A 22,329-nucleotide genomic window follows, 5' to 3' on the forward strand; every position below is an offset into this window, starting at 1 on the left:
AGGGAATGGGAAAAGATGTTTGTCTCCTCGTGAAGCCCTGGCACGCAAGCCCCTGGCCCCGAGCCTCCAACAGCAATAACACAATGGACTGTTTAAAGGTTATTTTATTAAATATCTTCAAGGTTTCATTGTAACAAAGCTATGAAGGGACTACCAACATTCAGAACAAACACTAATTTTTAAATTATTTCTAAGTCATCATGCAAAAGTTCTGCATCAAATGCCTTCCATTTCCTGTTTAAAAGGTGGTTGGTTTGTTGTTTGTTTTAAATAGTCTATTAATAGTCTATAGATGCTGACATTAGCCCCAGAAGTGGAGTAAGAACGCTAAGAAGTGGGCTGGAGCAGCCATATGAAGCTATGGGTCTCAATGAGCGCTAAGACCATTTGTTGTCTTCAAGCCAGCAAAACCAAAACCCGTGGTGAAGGTATCTGTGGGCTGGCGCTGCAGGCTGCAGGGCAGCAAGGGACTAGGGTCCAGGGTCTGAGGCATGCAGAAGATGCTTGAGGAGCCTGGCTAAATTCAAGCACCAGCACCCATGAACTTGTTCTTCCCAGCTGCTTCCAAAGCCTGTAGTTCTGTCTTTTCCCAGCTCCTGTGCCTCCCGAAGGTCATCCAGGGAGCTGAAATCTACACCCCCTCACACCCCCAATTCAGATACTATGCAGTTGTTTGATGGGGGGAACCAAGACCAAGCCAATTGCTCCTCCATTATCTTCTCTGTTATCTGCTTAGGGTACAGATCTTTTCTTCCTGGAATGGAACTCCTTGAGCACAGGACAATGAATGTAGAAGCCTTGGCTCTGGACCCCTTTTTTGGGTACATGCAGGTGAGGGGGTGATGCCCATGCAGATTGTCCAGCATTAAGTCTATACTTCAGTTGGTCAGTAAAGAGGCCTCTTTAAAGAGGACACTCCTCACCCAAGCAGTCAGTTCAATCTCAAACACAGGGAAAGAGATGGACGTGCAGCATGGGAAGAAGGGAGGCAGCCCAGAGGGCAGCCAGAATGCATAGAAACAACCACCAACTCTTAGCCCACTGCCTCACTCCTCCCATCCCACAGGGGCACTTGGCAGAGGGCCCAGGCCCAGATGAGGGTCAGCATGGGGACCACCATGAAAATGCAAGACAAAGATGGCCCAGATCAGCGCAGAAACAGATTGCCAAAGGTGGCAAAAGGAGCCCTGGCCAAGGTCTGGATCTCTCCTTGCTAAGTTAGGAAAACCAACAGGAAGCACAGTAGCAAGCCCTCCCCCTTCCCATCTGCAGAAATCGGGACTCGGTATCGGGGCCCACGTGCGCTGTGCATCCTGAAGAGATGGATGAGTGAGTGCATGTCGGACTAACACGAGGCTTCTCATCGGCTTCACAGCGGACACACTCGTGCAGCACCAATTCTTTCTGTCTACATTAACTGGAACAGCACAGCAAAGTCCAGGCCTTCCGTCCTAGGCCTCTGCTTCTCAGCTGCCTCCACAGCAGGCAGGCTGGGAGCGCTGCATTCTCTCCCAAGTAGGTCTGAGAGCCACGACATTTTCTTCATCTCATTCTAGGTGTCGCTGCATGTTCTGAAGAAGTCACTTCCAGACCTGGGGTAATCAGGCCACCTCTGGAGTTGCAACCACACCATGGCTCCCAAAGCTCCGTCAAGAGTCCTTGCCTGGTCCCCCTGAGTCCACGGGGGCCTGAGGCCAAGCTCACCTCTTCAAAGCTGGTGGGTGAGCCCACTGTTCATGCCTGGATGAGCGTCACACAAACTCCTGCCTTCTTGCAAGCCCAAGGGCTATCAGTTGTTTTAAAACGCATCACGGTATGAATTCCATTTTTTTTTTTTAAACAATCTTTTTTTCTTAAATGTAAAAAACACCTCGGTACAGCAGAGACAGACAGGGAGGGCGGGCGGGAGGGCTGCATGCAGGGGCGTGCATTGGCTGCTGCCGCTTTGTAATTTAATTGTTTTAAACCTCAAACGAACAGGACTGCCGCTGTCACTCAGGCCCTCCAGAGTCACTGGCTGCGAAGGTTCATCCTCCAGCTGGAATCTCCTAATGCCCCTGTTAAAACAGAACACGAGGTGGTAACAGAACAGAGAAGGACAATAGGAGTACAGATAAAATCCCCGGGGTTCCAGTCCACTAAACACATGGCTAAGTCCTCTTGAACAAGCAAAGAACGGGGAGAAGCTGGTGTTTAAACACAGCCTTGCCTCACATCTGAGTATTTTACATACTAAGTGCTTTATGTATAGTGTCTTACTGGACACTCACGATTAATTCATTGTGGAATGGAGGTAGGCACCACTTTCTCCCTCTTCTGATAACTAAAGAAACCGGGGCTTAGCAAGGGGAAGCCCGCATGCACCAAGTTTGGGGTCTGTCAAAACGCCCCGCCCAGTCTTTGGCACCCCTCTGAGGCTGCCCCTACCTCCTCCCAGAGTGCCACTTCCCACTGACCCTTCTCTTCCTCCCCTGACCCCGGCTGTCCCAGGCCACCCCTCCCTGCCCAGTCCCCTCTCCCCACCAGGTGCACCTGTGGCTGAGCTCACTGCAGCGGTGCGGCGGGGGCCCCTGAGCAGTGATAGTGGACATTGAGCCACTTGCCATCACGGCGGTGCCACACCCGGGTCTCCTCGGACTGGCTGGTGCGAGGCCGACCCTGCCCATCGATGTACTGGGTGAGCCGGATGTAGGCGATGCAAGCTGCGTCCTCCCCGATCACGTGGACGTGCGGGTTTAGGATGGTGGTATGAATGGGCTTGCTGTTCTTGGACAGGACTGCAGGGGGCAGGGCAGGGAAGGGGAGGCAGTGGGCGTAAGGCTTGGGTACTCACATATTCCTGCCGGGCTGCACCTTCTTGACTTTAGCTCCAGCAGCCATTCCTAGAATCCCCAAGTGCTCCCACTCACCCCCTCCCCCAGAAGCCAAGCTCTCCCATTACATTAGTTTCATCCAAAAGGGAGAGAAATATGGGTAACAGTAACAGCAGCTACTCTTTTCATTAGGTATTGTGCTGAGGCTTTACATGCAAGAGATGTATTTGCTCACTGCTATTATTTTCTTCACTATAGGAAGGAAAAAGACTCAAATCAAATCAAATATTTAAACTCAGGCCCATGTGTCTCTAATAAAAGCCTGTGGTTTTTCTAAGCTTATTTTGCCCCTACCTAAGGCTGGAGAGGAAAAATCATGAAAGCAATACATTCAAAATCATTTTATGACTTAAAACGAAAAGGCGCCTCCAAGTTGAAAATCGCCAAAGTACCTAGTTTCGGCTCTCCCCCAGCTCCCAGGGTTCCCTGGGTTTGGAAAAGCAAAGAGCGCTGGACTACCATTATCAGCATATGCCGTACATATGGTGAGGCTCCATTCCGCTTGCTTTAGTTCATTCCCATGCTACAGAGGCTGCAAGAGACCTCCTTAGAACTAACATAAACAGTGCTTCTGGCTACTAAAAATGACTCGGATAGCTAAGGGATTACAGGCAGCTAAGACGTGGAGAGTAGGTGAGGAAAACAGTTACAGTGTATCACTCAGGGCAGACTAACAGACGCCTAGGATAAAGTGGACAAGAGGAGGGAAAAATCCGGGTCTCGCAAAGTAGAGAAAGAGACGGAGCTTGCGATGATTCAATTGTGGGACTTCCGGGAACGATTCAGACAGTAAATCTCCCCCATCCAGAGCTTGGCTCCCTCAATGTCCAGGGTAGCCTAGCCACAATTTCTGACCTCACAAATCACGGTTAGCGCTGTTACTTGCTTACACAATCTTATCCTGTTTTTAAGTTCCTTTACTGTGAAGCCTGCAGACACAGACCTTTCATTATTACTTGCTGAGACCGTCTTGGAGAGCCGGGTTTAAAGGAGTACAGTGGCCCTAAAGGTGTGGATGATCAACAGTGCCTTGACACAGCTGCCAATGAACGGGCGCTGTCTTTGGAGCAGTGCTCGTGAAAAGCCAGCAGGGCACAAGGAGGCGGGCACACAGAGCAGGATGCAGCAGGAAGGTCAGAGAAGGTAGAGGCGGGCAACTAGGGTAAAGGGGTAGGCGGGGACAGAGGCGGGGAAGAGGGGCAGGCAGGAGTATATCAGCAGCACGAACCCACTCACGATTCTCAAAGTAAAACTTATGGAAATCCATCCCCTCCACGAGGTTACCAAGGGCTTCTGGCTCAAAGGAAGTGAGGCCCGGGTCACAAATCTTCCTGCAGAAGAGAGGGCCAGGGGTGGGGTAGGGGGCAAAAACACAGCCCGTCAGGCCTCTATGGGAACTGGATGCCTTCTTCATCAGCTGTCTGTCCCGTAGAAGGTTCGCTGTTGGCTACATCTGACAACACTCCTCGGGGTTTGCCTGCAGAGCCGCTCAGCTGTCCTGCTCCTTACCCAGGTCAGGGTAATAGGGCAGGCTCAGCTGTGGAGAATCTACCTGGAAGGCGTCCTAGCCTACGGGTTTAGGGTTTGACTCAGACATGGCTTACGGTCCAGCCTGCCCTTTCCCCAGGATTACAGACACTTTTTGGGAAGCAGAGGTGGACTTGGGAGACAGCATCTCAAGGCAACAAGTCTTTACTCACGTGTAGGCCTCAAAGTCCCCATTGTTGATGGCTTCGATCAGTTGTTCTGTGATCTTAATGATCTCCTGTTTTCGAACTGTTAGGGGGAAAAATCCACCAATTTACTCACTGGGCAACTTCCCAAGGGACAAGAGAGCCCTCCTCAGTCCTTCAGGGATCCCTTGTGATCAAAGACATCCTCCTCCTGTCTCTTAAGGCCCTGCGCAGGAGGAGTAAGCCCACCTTTCACCCCATCCCTTCCGGCATCTGCAGAACCAAGGACTACCTCCTTTCTAAGCCCATCCAGCGGTTATGGATCTGTGGCCTTTGGCACATCTCCATCAACAACCATGCTGCAGACAACATCTTGTTTTTAACAGCTGAGGCGCCTGTGATGTGTCAGAGTCTGTGTATTCCATCCTTAGCAAGCCTCGACTCTCTGAGAAGCGGCAACGCTAGGGACGGCTGTTCTCTGTCTCTCACCAGAAGGGGCTCAGTCAGGTCGCAGTTACTAGCCCACTTGTAGCCCTTATTCAGTGGTCCGGAACTTAGTCCTGGACACCTGCCCGAGAGCACACTCAAGCTGGAGATGAAGTTCCCAAAGGATGAACAGAGTGCTGTGGCGGCTGCTTGGTGCTCTTTATACCACTCGTCTCTTCCATCGGGGCTTTTCTGGGATAAAGGATCTTGGGACTGTGAAAACCTCTGACTAGTGTAGCACACTACACTGCCCTTGGATAAGCTTCAGAAAAACTAGAAACCTACACCAGTCCTCACGTCAGGATGCGACAACCAAGACAAGACTGAGAGGCAGGAAGTTTGGTGCCCTCCTTCCCTACCCAAGGGGCACATGGTGACATCCTGCTCTTGGGGGTAGCTCACTTACAGACAGAGCCACTATTAGCAGGGGGTGTCTCTAGCGTAAGGGCGAGCTTGGACTGAGTTCAGGCTAACCCTGACTGTAACTGGAGCCTCAGGCTGGTCCAGGCCACAAGCCTTTCCTCACAGGCGCAAGAGGCTGCAAGACAGACAAACGTGAGCATTAGAAGACGGCCAGCCGGGCGTAGCTGGGCCAGCATAGCCAAGGAGAGGGTCTGGGAGGGAAGAGCATAGCTAACGGTGCAGCCAGGAGGGACCGCCACAGACCGCTGAGGGAGGGTTTCCGGGGAGCCCAGAGCTCTAGTCTCTCCCCGGAGAAGTCAGCAGCTATGTCCACACAACACTTGCCCCTGAGTTCCATTAAGTTTATCTGGAGGACCTGACTAGGGTCCTGTGGGTGAAGAAGACTGAATTTAGAAACTCTATAAGGATACACTGTGGGGCAAAGAAACCAAGAGAGGCGTCCTTTCACACAGACAGAACTACAGACATAAACATGAGTCTCAGGAACCCTGCCAACTACTACTGCGGTTGCAAGTGGGTGGGGACCCCCTCACCAACCCCCACTTAGCAGATAGGGAAACTGAAGCTCGAGGAAGCTCAGACACCTCACAGACTTCTGAAGGTAGCATAGCTGGACTTTATGTTTCCTTATGAGACAGGGTCTCACTGTGCAGCTAGACGGGCCTTGAACTCAATGGAGATCGTTTGGCTGCAGCCGCAGCCTCCTGAGTGCTAAAATTATAATTGTGTAGCATCACACTTAGCTCAGATCCAAAATCACGTCTGTCTCATTCATTCAGAGCTCATGCTCTTAATATGGCTGAGCCTCAGGAAATGCTAAACCCCAAGACAATTCCTAGGCTGTTGCAATGCGCCACTGCCCTTAGTCCCGCCCTCCTGGACCCGACTTCTCATGGTTTTTCTTAGCTGTTGCCAAAGCAAGGCCTGCTACACATCCCAGTGGCTTTCTACTCCCCACGTCCACACCGTGTTTCCCACCCACTCTTCTCTTCTCTGGGCTCCAAACTCAGGCCTGCTGGGGACTAGGCCTCCAGCAGGCCCCCGCCCTTGGCAGACACCATGCCCCTAAAACTGACTAACAGGTAGCTGGGCTAGGTTGACTAGCTTTATGGGGAAATCCCTGAGGGGCTTCAGGAAGAGCCAGGGAGTTGGAAGCCAGACTGTGCCTCCCTCACACTTACTGGCTGAGGAGCAGAGAGAAGGCTGGGGCTGCATGCCTGCAGAGGGGGCTGTTCTGTCCCGGGGGCTCCGTCCTTCGGGCACCAAGCTGCCATTCCCAGTGCGGAGCGGGGCAGCTAGCCAGCCAGGGCAGGGCAGGGCAAGGCAGAGCAGCCAAAACAAACAGAATAAGGCAGGTGAGCGAGCAAGCCGAACAGGACCCACGCCACAGGCACTGCAGAGCCGGGGCAAGGGGACGCCTGGGGCTGCTGGGGACGCCGGACCACATCCCACTTGGCTGCCTCTGCCAGAGAGGCCTCCCAGCTAGGAACACTGCGAAGGCGCGTAGACCTAGGCTTGCAGCTTCCAAAGGAGCCTTAAAACAGCCTGTACAACCCCTGCTCCCAGAAGACGTTCAGGAGGGGCCAGGCCACGAGGCCAGCAGGGATGGCGCCTCTTACTCTGTCCACGTCGAACTGATCTGACCTCATGCGCAGCAGTGCGCTAACTTCTATGTATGTGCTTCAAGGTTTCTGGCGCCCTAGGACATGGTGCTGCCCTACGTCCTACCTTTTCTGATGGTCACTTATTGAAAGCAAAAGCACAACTTCCAAGAGGCCAACCCAAAGAGCGGGAAGAGATTCCCACTGGTCTGGCCGCCATGTTCCTTACAGCTCCTGGCACTGTGGCCAGGCTCAAAGTTTCGGGTAGCGGTCATCACACGCCGACAAAGACAGCTGAATGTAGCTTCAGACACCAGATCAGTTCTAATTCTAACACTCCTGGCCAGAACTCAGGACCAGAGTGGCCAACTTATCCCAGTCATTCTGGGGCCGTCCTTGGTGGTTTTTCGTTGTTATTTTGTTTTTCTTTTTTTGAGGGGAGAGGTGCTGGGCCAGGCAAGTGTTCTACCACTGATTTGTACCACAACCCTTTGTCCTCATTTAAAAACTCAAAGTTCCAAACCCTAAGACATTATCTTGTTCTTGGGAAAGCCAGGACCAATTTCTGCAGATGCCCCTGCTCTGGGATGCTCCATTGTTAACAACAGGAACAGCTCTCTCAATGCTGGTCCTACAAACAGCAAATCTGGCTAGTCTAGACTTTGGTGAAAAAAAAAAAAAGAGAAGCCCTTTTTGCTTGGTCACTAACACCAGACAGGGACCTCATGTCTCAGTGCATGGAAAGTAGCTCTTCGGTCAAGCCTTCCTATAGTGTAAGGAGGCACCCATTCCAGTTCCGGGGACAGAAAAGACAGATGGCCCACCAAGGCTGAAGTGCCCGGGTCGCAGTTGGGGTCCCTTCCCCTCCAAGGGCCAGCACCTACCTTTGAGGTCTTCATCTTCTGTAGTGGTGTTGCAGCTCTCTGTGGAGCCCTGCGGGCCAAAGAGAACAGGCCGAGGGTCAGTCCTCGGCTGCTTGGAGGAAGGGGAACAAGCGGGCTCCTGCACGAGGTGCCCAGAGGAGCGCAGCGCGAGCAGCTCCTGCTTCACCCTTTGCTCCTCGATCAGAAACTCTTCAGGTCCCGATGTCCTTCCCAGGCTCTCACATCAGGACAAGGCACCACCTAATCACTCATGCTACAGCTTAGCTCATCCTGCATCATCCTCTCTCTTACATCCCCATCGGTCAAGGCAAAACCAAATCCAGCATTCTGCCTTTAACACAGATCCAGGGTCTGTCTTCTCTGCAGATGCACCGTGAGCTACCATCTGTCCAAGCGACTACCGTCTCATACCTGAACCACTACCCCAGTCTCCACCTCCCCCCTCTCTGCCACTCTTGCCTTCTCCTTAGAGTTCTTGTCTGTGATGTGGTCACAGTGAATGTACAAGATACAACTAGATTTCATTTCTCGTCTGATAAAAAAACAACTCCCAGGAGCTTCTCTATGCTGCTGGAATAAACGTAAACCACACTGCCAGACATGGTGGTGCACGCCTTTAATCCCAGCGCTTCGGAGGCAGAGGCAGGTGGATCTCTGTCAGTTCGAGGCCAGCCCGGTCTACAGAGTGAGACCCTGTGCTGAAAAGTACAAAAAGTAACCCGGACTGAAAACCCTGCCCGCTCTCCACCTTCTTGACTCTCCTACTCCTCTGGCCCTTGCTCACTAAGCTCAGCTCTGCTTGGTTCTTTCGGGCATTACCCAGGCCAAGTCCTCTGGCTGGCAGCCTGCCTGTCTGCCTCCCTCCCACTGATGTTTCATTTCTAGCTCAGATAGCCCCTCCTGAAAGGCCATTCCCCGACCACTTAATTAAAGGCCCTGTTCACTCTCTTTACTTTGTACCACTTTCTTCCAAGCACTTATCACTATTGGATTTTTATCTTATTTGATTACTGGTATGTTATCCACCGGATCCCCCCCACCCCACGGAAATTTGTTTTGTCCTCTCTATACAGCAGGTCTGTATATGCTCCATATACTGCAAGGTCTGGTTATATTCTGCCCCATTTGGAGTGTGTGTGTATGGTGTGCATGTATGTAGGGGTATGAGTTGACTTATGGTGTGTGTGTATGGTGTGCATGTATGTAGGGATGTGAGCTGACTTATGGTGTGTGGTACGCATGTATGTAGGGGTGTGAGTTGACTTATGGTGTGTGTGTATGGTGTGCATGTGTGTAGGGGTGTGAGTTGACTTATGGTGTGTGTGTATGGTGTGCATGTATGTAGGGGTGTGAGCTGACTTGTGTGTGGTATGCATGTATGTAGGGGTGTGCGTGCATATATGGAGGCCAGAGACTGACACGTTTGTTTTCTTCAATTGCTCTCCACCTTACTCACTGAGGCAAGGTCTCTGGCTGAACTCAGAACTTTCTAACTTGGTTAGTCTAACCAGCCAGATTGTCTAGGATGTCCCGTTTATACCCCCTACATGTTGTACATGTTGGGACTACAAGTGTGCCACCATGTGCAGCTGGGTTTTTGTTTGTTTGTTTTTGTTTTTCGAGACAGGGTTTCTCTGTGTAGTTTTGGTGGCTGTCCTGGATCTCACTCTGTAGCCCAGGCTGGCCTCGAACTCACAGAGATCTGCCTGCCTCTGCCTCCCGAGTGTTGGGATTAAAGGTGTGCGCCACCACCGTCCGGCGAATATTTAAAAAAAAAAAAAAAAACAATTTAATGAGAGCAGGCAGTGGTGGCGCACGCCTTTAATCCCAGCACTCGGGAGGCAGAGCCAGGCAGATCTCTGTGAGTTTGAGGCCAGCCTGGGCTACCAAGTGAGTTCCAGGAAAGGCGCAAAGCTACACAGAGAAACCCTGTCTCGAAAAACAACAACAACAACAAAAATAATAATAAAATAAAAAAATAAAAATATTCACTATACTTTTACTATTATTTACTTATGTGCATTGGTGTTTTGCCTACATAAAGATGTCGGGTACCCTGGAACTGGAGTTACAGACAGCTGTGAGCTGCCATGTGGGTGCTGGGAATTGAACCCGGGTCCCCTGGAAGAACAGCCAGTGCTCTTCACTGCTGCACCATCTCTCCAGCTCCCTCACTAAACTTAACTCGTGGAGTTTACTATCACTGTCCTGAACTTGAACAAGAAAGCTGTGGCACAGAATGGTTAAGTGACCGGCTCAGAGCTCTAAAGCCAAGAGTCACACCAGCTCAATCTGATCCTAAAGCCTGGGCTCAAGAATGGTCAAAGCTTTACCACTCCTCAGAATGGAGCAACCAGCAGGCCCGTTATTACCTCTAAACTGGACTCCACAAACATCTCTACCTTGGGGTGCAACCTGTAGGTAACAGCCACAGAAGTCTCGGAGCCCAGTGACTCAGTCTCTTGTTTCCTGCTGGGAGAGCGAGCAGGGCGGACCTGGGACCACCCACCCACTCACCTTGATCCCATCTGTAGCATTGTGCACCACGGTGGTTTGTGGTTCCTGCGAGAGAAGATGAAAGTTACCCTCCGGATTTGGGGACTTGAGCTCTTCCCTGAAGGATCCCCAAACCCTCACACAGTAAGTACCCTTAGAGACCCTATGATGACCACTGAGGCCTGCCCACCAGCCATCCCTGTAAGACAAAATATACTGGCTCAACTAGGGTCCGAGAGGTAGGCAACCCAGGATTTAGTTGACGGTCCTGGCTGGGAAAGAGAAGCGCAGAAGAGGCAGGCTCTCAGGAAGCTGAGAGGACAGGGGCCTCTGCACTTGGAATCTCACTGGGTCTGAGAGCTCTTCCTAGATGGGAGCCCCACGGGGCAAATACACAAGAGGAGCTGTGGGATTCAGAGCGCAGGTCAGGCCCTGCCAACAGTGTTCATCAAGGGGTGTACAGAAGACGGGGACACAGGGAAAGCAGAAAGTCCCCCGGAAAGACCTAGGATGTCCCTTCGGCAAGCTAAGCTCAGGGAGGTGCCCACTTCACACGCCTTCTGCCTTCCCTAGATGACCCGATGGCATCACACCAGGTGGCAAGAGGGTCCACAGGAAGTGGACGGCATGGCAGGCACGATCGTCTGTCTGTCCCTCTCTTCCCAGGGTGCTCCGTGCTAGCTCAGCAGCCAGCTAGCCTGCACCAGCACTGGAGAGCTCGGTGATGTACACAGTACCCACTGAAGAACCCGGACAGAACTGAACAGAGGTGCTCTCCGGGACCAGAGTCACTTTGGGGAACCCCAGTCCTCGTCCCTGTTCTTGACTCTGCAAAGGAGAGGGAGGCCTCCAAGAACTAATGATCAGGTACCAAGAGAGCTCCTACCCTTTGCTTTTGAAAACACTTCACCTACCTCCCTGGCCCCCACAGCAGACCCACTGAGGGTGCCAGTTTGGGGGGGCGGGAGGCCTAGCTGACAGCCCTGCTCACTCCTTCCCCAACAGCAAAAGGTGCAGGAGCAGTGGTTCCGCCATGCAGGATGGAGCATTGCCAAGCAGGAGAATGAAGGGGAGGGGCCTGCGGGGCAGCACACAGAGCAGTCTGCTTTATGGAAATCAAAAAAATGACAAAAGCTGAGGCGTCCTAGGGAGGGAAGGCAAGAAGAGGAAGGGGGGAAGGGGCAGGAGGCAGCCAGGGTGAGAGGCGGAGAAGCCGTAGTCAGAGGTACCATGGCCGTCTGCAAGGGCGCGGGCTCTTGGGCTGGGCTTACGAGACTGTTTTTGTTGTTGCTCTGTGGCTGAGACAAGAAAACAGATGGTTTAGTTCCTCCAGGGTCACCAACGCTGCTCAGATTTGACTCCCGGACCTCCCTTGCCCCCTGGTCTGGCCCAGGGGTGCCAGGCCTGGGGTGGCAACTGGAACACTATGCACATGGGAACAATGGTTAGAGAGATGGTTTGAGAAAGGGAGAATTTGGGGAGTCCCAGAGACCTAGCTCTGGAGGCACCCTCACTGGAGGACTAGCCAAAGACTTGTTTTAAGGCACCTCTCCAGAAAGCGCTGGCTACTCCAGGTGCCGGCGTCACTACAGTCACACCAGACCCAAAGACGTTCAGGATTTCCTTCCCACATTACAGGTGGAGGGGTGGTGACTGAGCAGAGTAAAACTGAGAACTCTGGTTCCCCTGTGGCCCCTACCCGGCACCTGCACTTCCTTTCCCCCTTAAAACACCAGCCGGAAGCCTGGTATGAAGAGCAGGAAGGAACGAGCATGAGTGCCTGGCTGGCCTAGGAGGTGGTGTCCAGAGAGGAAGCGGGTGGAATTCAACTCTGAGTAGAAAATGGAGCCACAGGTCTCAGGGGACAGGACTGCGATCCTCATCTTCCACCTGATAAAATCTTGGCCTTCATCAGCTGGAAGTGAGGGCAGAGCTCTGAGGAAGGGCAGGCAAATCTCAGTGGTGCCTGTGGGTGTAGTCCCAGTACTCAGTCCCAGGAAAGAACAAGCTGCCCAGCAAGCCAGTATTCCTAGTGGTAACTGCGACCACCAGGGATATGTCCTTGCCTTTTAGAATGCTGTCGAGTGGCACAGTCAAGGAGTGTGGAGAGGCTGGGGAGAGAGGACAGGCCAGTCTCCAGTGCAGGGAACCACAGCAATGCACCCTGCCTCTTCCTGTCAGTCTCACTGGGGCCCAGTGGGGTCACAGACACAAAGGAGGTCTCGCTTGGCCACCTGAGTTCCCCAATAGGCACGGAGACAAATGTGCCTCTACTCAGAGCGTAAGTGAAGATATGCTGATAGCCAGAACGCATTTCTTCTCTCCTAGCGCACTCTCAGACTGTATCCAGACTCTTCCATCTTGCCCAAAGGCCTCATGGACCAGATCTAAAGCTATATCACTCCAACTAGTGGCTGAGATGGCCTCAAACTCGGAGCTAGGCATGGAATCTTGAGTAAACATCAAGTACTACAAGATGATATTGAAATCTGTAAGCTGGAGAAGAGCCCTTGTGGTCCAAAATGGGGGGAAAAAAATCACAGCAACTGCTCTCTTGTGTTCTACCCTGAGACAGCAGAGGGCAGCGCTCTCTTAGCTCAGCTACTGATGCTGATTTCCTGGTTGGGGCTGACTGGAGAGGGATGCCCAGCCTGCAAAGCCCAGCTGACATTAAGACCTCTGCAGTGGATGAGGATGAGCACTCCGTGGTAAGACATGCCTTATCTGCAGAGGGCTGAGTGAACACCCAAGTGGCCACACCTCTGGTTCTAATGGATAGTTTCACAATGACAAGGCTGCTGTATTCCCTAGGTACCCTGTGTCCCATGAGAAGAGATGCATTTACTACAGTCTTTCAGTGTAGCTGTTCCTCGAGGGCTGGGTGGGCAGGCTACAACCCTGGGCCTAGCAGGAAAATGGGATTTTCACAGAACAAGGTTTAGAGGCAGGAACCAACCATTAGCTTTTCTCATTACATGGCTGCCTACTGAATGAATGTCAGGCCCCTAGGAAGCAGCTGCTCATGCCTGGAGAACAGGCCTTACTTCCTTAGTGACGGTAAGAGGGGGTCTCTCCCTGTGCTTGCTGTCTTTTCCCGAAACCCCTCCTGACTTTACTCCCCGCCCTGGACGGTTGGAGGCTACCCAACCTCCATAGCAAGGAGTGCCATACCACACCTTCCAATGCTCATTTTTAAGGCCACTGGGTGACCTTGGGCAATGGCCCCCGCCTGGCAGGACAGGCCACACCTGCCCACACAGCACAGACATGCAGTGAGGATGAGTGACGCACACGCACATGGCAGAATGGTCTGCATGGCTGGCAGGCGGGCACAAGCAGCATGGAGTGGGCGGATGGGTGGGCAGGCAAGGCTCACCATTAGGTGCACGCTGGAACTCGACTTCCTTTTCTGGACACACCACAGCAAAAGGGAAAGAGAAGGGGAGAGAGGAGGTAAGAAGAGAAGTACAGAGACGCTGCAGGTTAGTGCGCCAGCCTGGGCTCTGCAGGAGGGGAACAGAGGAGGAAGAGGAGGAGGAGGAACCCCAGAGTCCGGCATCGGAGGGGTTAAAACAGTACACAGAGCACAGGCACATACACTCCTCCAGCCCCTGGAGAAGAACTCTGTCGGGTTCACAAACACAGGAAATTTAGTGTACCCTGAGAAGTCTGTCTTGTTCAGTAACATTTGACTGCTGCAAAATCACAGGTTTGGGTTGATTAGACCAGCACGCTAACAGGGGTGCTCACATTCTCTACAGCTAGGTCTGTCTGAAATGTGAGGAGCTACCAGAGCAATAAATAACAAGAGCTTATGTGACTCCTGAACTCGGACCTCAGTGAAGCTGTGACTGCTGTTTGGATAGACGGTGGACTCTACCTTACGTTTAAATTTTGACACTCTATTCCTTGTCAGTATAGGCAGGCTAGTTTAAAAGACTTGCATGTTCTATTGCTTTTTGTAATTACTAGCAATAGATGCCCAGGGGAGCTGGTGATTAGGAGTACAGTGATCAAAAAGACACAGAGATGGAAGCCAGGAGAGTGCTGAAAGCCGAAACTAACTCCTTAACTTCCACTCGATGCTCAGACCGCAGGTTCTGTGTGAAATAAGAGCATCAAATTAAGACCAAACAGCACGCTGACAATACACCAGTGTAGACTACGAGGTTAAGGGTAATTACGGCTTTTATAATTAGCTCACTGGGAGACAGAACTCCCCCTGGAATAAGTCTGTTGCTTGACTTTTGTACGTTCACTTAACGGCATCCAATCCCACTTACTGAGGGTTGTTTTGGGCATAATAAACATATCTGAGAAATGGTTTTTGTCCCCTGGGGACCAACACTCTTCTTTAAGGGATGTTTTCTAGAAGGGGGCTAATATTTAAAAGAATATTTCAGAGGATGATGGGGTATGTGGGAGTATGTGTACATGTATGAAAATGTCATAATGAAACCCATTACTATGCATAATTTATATGCAAAACATTAAAAATAAATTTGTCCATAATTTGGGTATGCATTAAAGGAAAAGAAAAACCCATGGTAGGTTTACTTTTTCATTAGTCTTTCATTCTGCTTTGAGACAGGGTCTTGCTATATAGTCTAGGCTGGCCCTGAACTTGCAATCCCCCTGCCTGAGTCTCTTAAGTAGTTGGATCACAGATATGTGCCACCACACTGGACTTGTATAAGCTTTTTTGGTTGTTTTAGAGCAGGGCTTCAAGGAGTTCAGGCTGCCTTTGACAAAGCCATACAGTCAAGAAGAATTCATTTGAACTCCTGACCCTCCTGCCTTCACCTACTAAGTGTGTTACCATGCGCAGCTTGCATATCCCTCAAAAGGAGGGAGTCACCTTACATATGGATCTATCATCATCATCTATCTAGATATCCACATAGTACTTATCTCCTACTTAACTATCTTTTCCTTTTACCCAAATAGTATTCATACTTGGTCCTTTTCTCATGATTTTCCCCCCCCTTCGGACAGGTTCTCACTGTAGCCCACTCTCTGGCCTTCCTCTAGCCTCAGTCTCCCAAGTACTGGGATTCCAGAGTGAGTCACTACACTTAGCTACTACTGATGCTCTGAAGGAGAGGCCATTGTCTTACCTGCCTTTGTAAGTTCCAGAGTGTCTTAACAAAAGCCTGACCGTTGACATTAGATCAATATGCGCCGGGCTGACCAGGTTTGCTGAAGGTGGCTTTCCCCCAAGCTAAAGCAGAGCTCGCGTCTAATGTCAACTCTGAGAGGGGGTCAGGCAATCAGTCCAGGCCTGATCTTGCTTCTGGGGATTTTCGGTGGCTGGTGGTACAAGGCCACTGCAGCCATTTTACCTGAACCACGCATTCAGAAGGAAACCTCTCAGCGGCTGCTTCTACCTCCTGGGAAATGTGTTCCCAGCTTTTCTCCTGGACGCTCTGCTTGTCCTGAACAGTCCCTACAGGCAAACCAATCATCCTTTCTCCTCCGAGGCTGTTTCCCAGTGCCCGTGCCGTTCAGTTTCTCTGTCCATCTTTTCAGGGCTTTGCCCTCAGCCACCCACAGCCGGGCTTCTCTTCTCAACCAGAACACCGCACCACTGTTTAAATGCCAGGTCCCTTTTAACGGACCATGTCTGACTTCTATTTGAAAACTGTACATAAATTTGAAATTTTACACAATTGAAGGGGTCAGGCCTCTTTGGCAGACTCAAAGCAATTGCTCAAAAGGTACTTAATTGTAACCTTTGCTTTTTCTTCTTTTTATTTAATAACAAAAACAAAAACACCTGGATGGCCAAGCTGCTCAGAGGCCTCAAAGGATTTGAGTGTGTGCGGTCCCCTCAGTCACTCCTTCAGAAGTGGAGCTCAGCAAGGTGGTGGTGATCCCAGCACCCAGGAGGCAGAGGCAGGAGGATCTCTGTGAGTTCGAGGCCGGCCTGGTCTAGAGTGGAGTTCCAGGACAGCCAAGGCTACCCAGAGAAACTGTCTTAAAAGTCTTAAAACTGTCGCTTTCCCACAGATCCTGGGTCAGGAACGTCAAAGAAGCCTAAACAGAACCTCAAGTTCTCCGTCTCACAAACATGGGACACAGTACCACTCAAACCAACGCTAGCTGTCTCCAACATCCTGCAGAAACATCGGACAAGGGAATGGTGTCTTTCTGTGAGCAGTCAGCAGAAGAAATCAGGGAACAGAGCATTGGAAAGGGAAGACAGATTCTAGAAGAATCTGAACACTGAAAGCTCAGGACCTTCTGGGTGACTTTATAGGCTTACAAAGGTCACATGTCCCACATTTTGTCTTCTTGACTTTTCTTTCAATCACACAACTGACCATTTATATGTTACTGAATAAAAAAGACAATTGCATTATAAACAATTTGAAAAATAAAGGGGAAATTGAGTGAATTTTGCCCAAATTCCCATTGCTCTTATAGTTTTTCATATGCAATTAAAATATTATTATAAGCTACACATTACATAGAAGTTTAAAATTAGAAGTTTTGTTGTTTTTGGTGCCTTTTTTTTTTTTTTCCTTCTTCTTGAGACAGGGTTCCCTGTCTAGCCCTGGCTGTCCTGGAACTCACTCTGTAGAACAGGCTGGCCTCAAACTCACAGAGATCCTTTTGCCTCTGCTTCCCGAGTGCTGGGATTAAAGGCGTGTGCCACCACCGCCGCCTGGGTAAAATTAGTATTGTGAATTTAAAAATGATTTACCTTTGAGGCCTTGAACTCACTATGCTGCCGACCCTCCTGCCTCCAGGTGCTCTGAGCACAGCATGCACAAATTTGTCCACTAGTTTTGTTTTTATTAGAGAATAATTTGATTTGCTGATTAATATTAATGCATGGTCCAGGTAAAAAGTTTGGGAAGTAGAGAAAAACCACAATAACAGAATAATGTTTAGAACTCCAATGTTACCAGATTTCCCATCACTTAGTGAAGCTGGGATTAAATACTTCAGTGTGTTTTCTTTTGTTGCTTTTCTGTCTCTATATTGTATGTAGACTAAGACTCTACAGTTCTGTGGTATTTTAAAAAAATACATCTTAGGGGCTGGAGAGATGCCTAAACAGATGACTTGATTCTTTGTAGAGGACCTGGGTTCAATTCCCAGTACCAACATGACAATTCTTAACTGGCTACTCTAGTTCCACATCTGCCTGAAGAGGCCAGAGGAGGAACTCCCCTGGAGCGGAGTTATGGGCTGCTCGAAGGCAGCAGAGGAGGGTGCTGGGGACTAAAGTTCGGCAAGAGCAGCAAGTGCTCCTAACTTCTGCACCAGCTCTCCAGCCCAAGATGATAACTTTCTAATGGCCGAGTCAATGGATTTCTCATTGTTATTTGACCATTTACCTCCGGCTGGCTTTTGAATCTTTGCACATAATGTCATATAAAACATCTTTCTGTTTTTAGTTTTTCCTATTTTGTATTTCTCTAGATTTCTTAGAAGAAAATGCCCAGAAGCAAAGGTAGGAACATCTGTATGACTTTGACACTGGTTAATACTACCATCTTGAACTTAAGACTAAAAATGACATATCCCCTCCACCAACAACGCGCGCGCACACACACACACACACACACACACACACACACACACACACACACACACACACACACACACGGGTTCTCTGTGTAGTCCTGGCTGTCCTGGAACTCACTGTAGATCAGGCTCATTGTCCAATCTGTATTTCATTGATAGCAATAAGGCTAAAAGTTGCCATCCTGATCCTTTCTCATCTTCAGATGATCAATGGATCTTCTTAGATGATCTTTCTGGGGTTCTATTGTTAAACTCTCTAACAAAAGGATCCCCTGTCACCACACCTACTGTAAATGTTTTTCTAGACAATCTGCGGTGCCACCCGCGTCTCTTGCCACCTGCCAGTGCTAAGGACTGGGCACCAGGCAAGCAGCCTATCTATGGCTGACCTATATTCTCAACAGCGGTTGGTTGGTCTGTTTACTCTGGTCATCCCTTTTTTAAACACTTACTTCTTGACCTCTTACCCCATCACAATAGTGAACGAAACCTTTTTCTCAGCAGAAAAAATAAAAAAGCATAGCATTAAACTCGTTTACCAAGTTTATATCGGAGTCAGACATCCGACAGGGCTAGGTTCTCCACACATTCCCATTTGCCCAGCAGCTCTGTGCAGCCTCCTCCTCAGCACCCCAGCAGGGCCTAGTACCGCTGTACACTCCTTCTCCAGCACCTGTTCCTTCCCATTTCCTTCGCCTTAGTAACACGACTCCCATTTTCCCTTTTATTATGTCCTTAAGTTTTCACAGCTTTAGACTTATGGGAGAAAGAATGCATCAAAATTCAATAGTTCAGCCGGGCAGTGGTGGCGCATGCCTTTAATCCCAGCACTCGGGAGGCAGAGGCAGGTGGATCTCTGTGAGTTCAAGGCCAGCCTGGTCTGTAGAACAAGCTCTAGGACAGCCAGGGCAATGCAGAGAAAACGTGTCTCAAAACAAACAAATAAAAAGAGCTAACTTCCAGGCTACATTCTGAAACTGATTTTAAAAAGATTTATTTAAGGGAGCTGGAGAGATGGTTCAGAGGTTAAGAACACTGGCTGCTCTTCCAGAGGTTCTGAGATCCATTTCCAGCACCTACATGGTGACTCACAACCACCTATAATAAGATCTGGTGCCTCTTCTGGCCTGCAGGCAGAACACTGTATACATAATAAATAAACCTTTAAGAAAAAAGATCTATTTATTCCTATTCTATGTATATAGGTATGTTGCCTTTGTGTGTGTCTGTGTGCCATGTGTATGCAGTGCCCACAGAGGCCAGAAAAGGTCATTGGGTCCTCTGGAAATGGAGTTTACAGAGAGTTGTGAGCTGCCATATGGGTGCTGGGAACTGAACCCAGGTCCTCTGCAAGAGCAAAAAGTGCTCATAACCACTGAGCTATCTCTCCAGCCCAAATCAGTATTTCCGGTTGGTGTGTCTTTTCGTGTGCAGAGAAGCAAACACCGAACCTCGTATATGCTAAGGAAGTGCTCTACCACTGAGACACACCCCTGGCTCTGGAATCTGTATATAATTATCTTCTTTGGCTGGTGTTATATGGTTATACTAGAGTCACCTTTGAAACCATTATCTCCAACGTTTTGATTCTGTCAGAAACTCAGTTCACAAAGATGGACATGATGGCATGTACCTATAATCCCAGCACTTGGGAGGGAGAGGCAGGAGAATCGAGAGTTCAAGGCTAAGGATGGACGCATCCCTGGGTTGTACCACGTGGTTCCCAGAGCCACTAAAAACATCTCCATCAGCCACCTGTCCCTTAATCTCAACAGGATCAAAACAAAACTCCTCCCACCTCAACAGACATTTTATTCATAACTACTTTGTTCAATAGTCGAGGCTGGAAACCTTGACATTGTTTGATAATTTTTTTTCCTCTTTTTTCTGAGACAAGGTCTCTCCACAGCCCTGGCTGGCTCAGAACTCACTGTGTAGGTAAGTAAGCTAGCTTTGAACTCACAGAGATCTACTAGCTTCTGCCTCTTTTGTTTGTTTTTGTTTTGAGACAGGGTTTCTCTGTGTAGCCCTGTCCTGGATCTCCTGCCTCTGCCTCTGAGTACTGAGATGAAAAGTGCCTACCACATGCCCAGCTAATTCTCTTTCCTTTTTTGGGTGGTGGGGTGGGGGAACAGTGTTGTGCTATGTGGCACAGGCTATACTTGAACTTTTGACCTTCCTATTACTGCCTCCACAGTGCAGTTTACAAGAATGCACCCCAATGCCCAGCCCGTAGATTCTTCTAAAACCAACCACACCCAGTGCGAGCCTTTCTGGGCACACCTCTAACAGCAGGTATTCCCTGGGTTGTGGGCATAGCTAGACCATGACTTCAGGTAACCTCTATTCTGACTAGTTACAATCTGTGCCATCCTACTGGTCAATAATTCTGAATACTTCCCCTTGATATTTCTGACCATCTTTTACTCTGAACCTTTATCTCCAGATTATAACACATCCTGACACCTCTTCCATTCACCCACGGACACTCAGACATATCCATTTTCCTTGTTATAGGGACTGAACCTAGGGCCTCATGAATATCAAGGGTACCCCCTAACCCTTCAAATCTTTCTTATCGTCTCTATTCAGGCATACAGTATTTTCCATAGTCTAACATACAAACTTTCAATTCTATTGCTCAGTTGGATTAATGTGGCTGTTTTGGTTCCTGCAGTGCCAAGGAATAAACCACAGGCCCTGCCGTTCTCCATCACGAAGCTATACAGCCCTACCCTAGAGCACTAGTCATCATTTTGACGGCTTTTTCTCCCTTCTCATTCCCTTTCTCTGTTAAATTTTTGTTGTTGTTCTTTTTACGAGACAGGGTGTCTCTGTGTTGTTTTGGTGCCTGTCCTGGATCTCACTCTGTAGCCTGGGCTGTCCTCGAACTCACAGAGCCTGGCTCTGCCTCCCAAGTGCTGGGATTAAAGGCGTGCGCCACCACTGCCTGGAAAAAAATTTGTTTGAGATGAGGCTTTTATGTTATTTCAAGCTGGCCTCACTCTCACTATAATTATATTTCAGCCTCCCAAGTACTAGAATAACAGTATGTGCCACCATATATCTTTCTACCATGTATCTTGTGTCCTAGAGGGACAAAAACATCAATATGTGTGACAACTCATACACATGCACTTTGTTTTTAGATTATAGAAGTAACCCTGTCTCATTGTAAAGAAAATGCACTCAAGTGTGACAGTGAAAAAAAAAGAAAGCTGTTCTCCTGTCTCCAGCCCCACACCTTACACACCTTCTTCTTCTGCCCCTTAGGCTTGCCCCAGAGATTCTGGCCTGGGCCACCTTGTTAAGAGCCTCTCTCCTGTTTGGCTTGCTCCTCTTGCTCATGCCGAGAACCGGGGCTACCCCTAAGCCACAGCTCACGTGAGCAGGTGTGAGTGGCACCTGAGCTCCCCTCCTAGTGGCAGGAAGAAGACACAGAAGCGAACATGCAGCGGACGAGAGAACAAGAAAGGAGCAGGGGAGGGGAAGGGGCACACGTACACAGCTAAACGGTGGGCAGACGCTCCAGGGAAAAGACCCGGTTTATGCTTTCGTTAGAGGTTACGGTTTAGTTAATTTCTTGGTTTGAAAGTCTCTAATGTGTCAGCTGGTGGGTCTCAAGACAGGATGAACTCCTACCCAGGATCCCAGCCCCAGGACACTCACTGCCTCCATGTATCTTTGCACCCTGTAGCCTGTGAGCATCTGCAGCCACGTCTCTTCACTTTAGCCAAGTCACTACTCCGGGCCCTCTCGTTCCCTGACTCACACAGGAAAAACCCCTTTACCAGACGGAAATGAGCTGTGACACACCACTGTCCCTTCACTTAGAGAAGCTTGAGACTCTCAGTCAGTGGCATCTGACCTGGGATCTGAAGGTGGTTTTTACAGAAAAACACCAGAGGGGTAGTCATGGCTTCGGGTTCCCAGGACGGTAGGTAGCCTGCCTGAGTTACTACGGAACACTGGTTTGTTTTGAGTAAAAGAGGTTGGGCAAAAGGGACAAGCTTAACCAAATGGCCCAAACAAACGAGAATCCTGGAGTCCAGCGCTGGAGATGAGGCTGGGGGAGAAGTCGGACTCTAGGATCATTCCCCCAGTATCTTCCCAGCTCCGTAAGGTCAGGAAGCCCACTCCCCTCTTCCCTCGCAGGCCAGCGGAACCTGCCGTTTCGAGCACACAGGCTTAAAACCAAACAGCAAGGACAAGGTTCCTAGGGAAAGGGAGAACCAGATGCCCAGAATCCCTCCGCCACCGCTGGGAGAGAAGCCAGTCTCGGGTGAGAGGACTGGAGAAGTACCTACCTTGACGCCGCCATCTGACTTCTTATTCAATAGGCTTTTGGCAGCTGTGA

General features: G+C 49.9%; 1 protein-coding gene across 18 annotated transcripts in view; it reads right to left on the reverse strand.

The window, feature by feature from the left end:
- Positions 1-86: 86 nt before the first annotated feature.
- The window catches only part of Camk2g (calcium/calmodulin dependent protein kinase II gamma), a 61,867-nt gene continuing 39,624 nt past the window's right edge, over positions 87-22,329 (reverse strand). For 2 of the 18 annotated variants that reach the window (XM_052733539.1, XM_052733541.1), the window contains 10 exons: positions 22,280-22,323; positions 13,813-13,845; positions 11,666-11,734; positions 10,458-10,502; positions 7,941-7,989; positions 6,637-6,750; positions 4,574-4,649; positions 4,110-4,204; positions 2,533-2,777; positions 87-2,057 (listed from right to left, as the gene is read on the reverse strand). In XM_052733539.1, the coding sequence (XP_052589499.1) occupies positions 2,545-2,777; positions 4,110-4,204; positions 4,574-4,649; positions 6,637-6,750; positions 7,941-7,989; positions 10,458-10,502; positions 11,666-11,734; positions 13,813-13,845; positions 22,280-22,323 (758 nt within the window). In that variant the 3' untranslated portion in view covers positions 87-2,057; positions 2,533-2,544. Of the gene's footprint in view, positions 2,058-2,532; positions 2,778-4,101; positions 4,205-4,573; positions 4,650-6,636; positions 6,751-7,940; positions 7,990-10,457; positions 10,503-11,665; positions 11,735-13,812; positions 13,846-22,279; positions 22,324-22,329 lie in introns of those variants that run through there. The other 16 variants (XM_052733540.1, XM_052733543.1, XM_052733542.1 and 13 more) reach the window with 9 other exon arrangements.

The sequence above is a fragment of the Peromyscus californicus genome, unplaced genomic scaffold (assembly GCF_007827085.1).
Source record: "Peromyscus californicus insignis strain IS unplaced genomic scaffold, ASM782708v3 Scaffold_12__1_contigs__length_115047231, whole genome shotgun sequence".
NCBI lineage: Eukaryota > Metazoa > Chordata > Mammalia > Rodentia > Cricetidae > Peromyscus > Peromyscus californicus.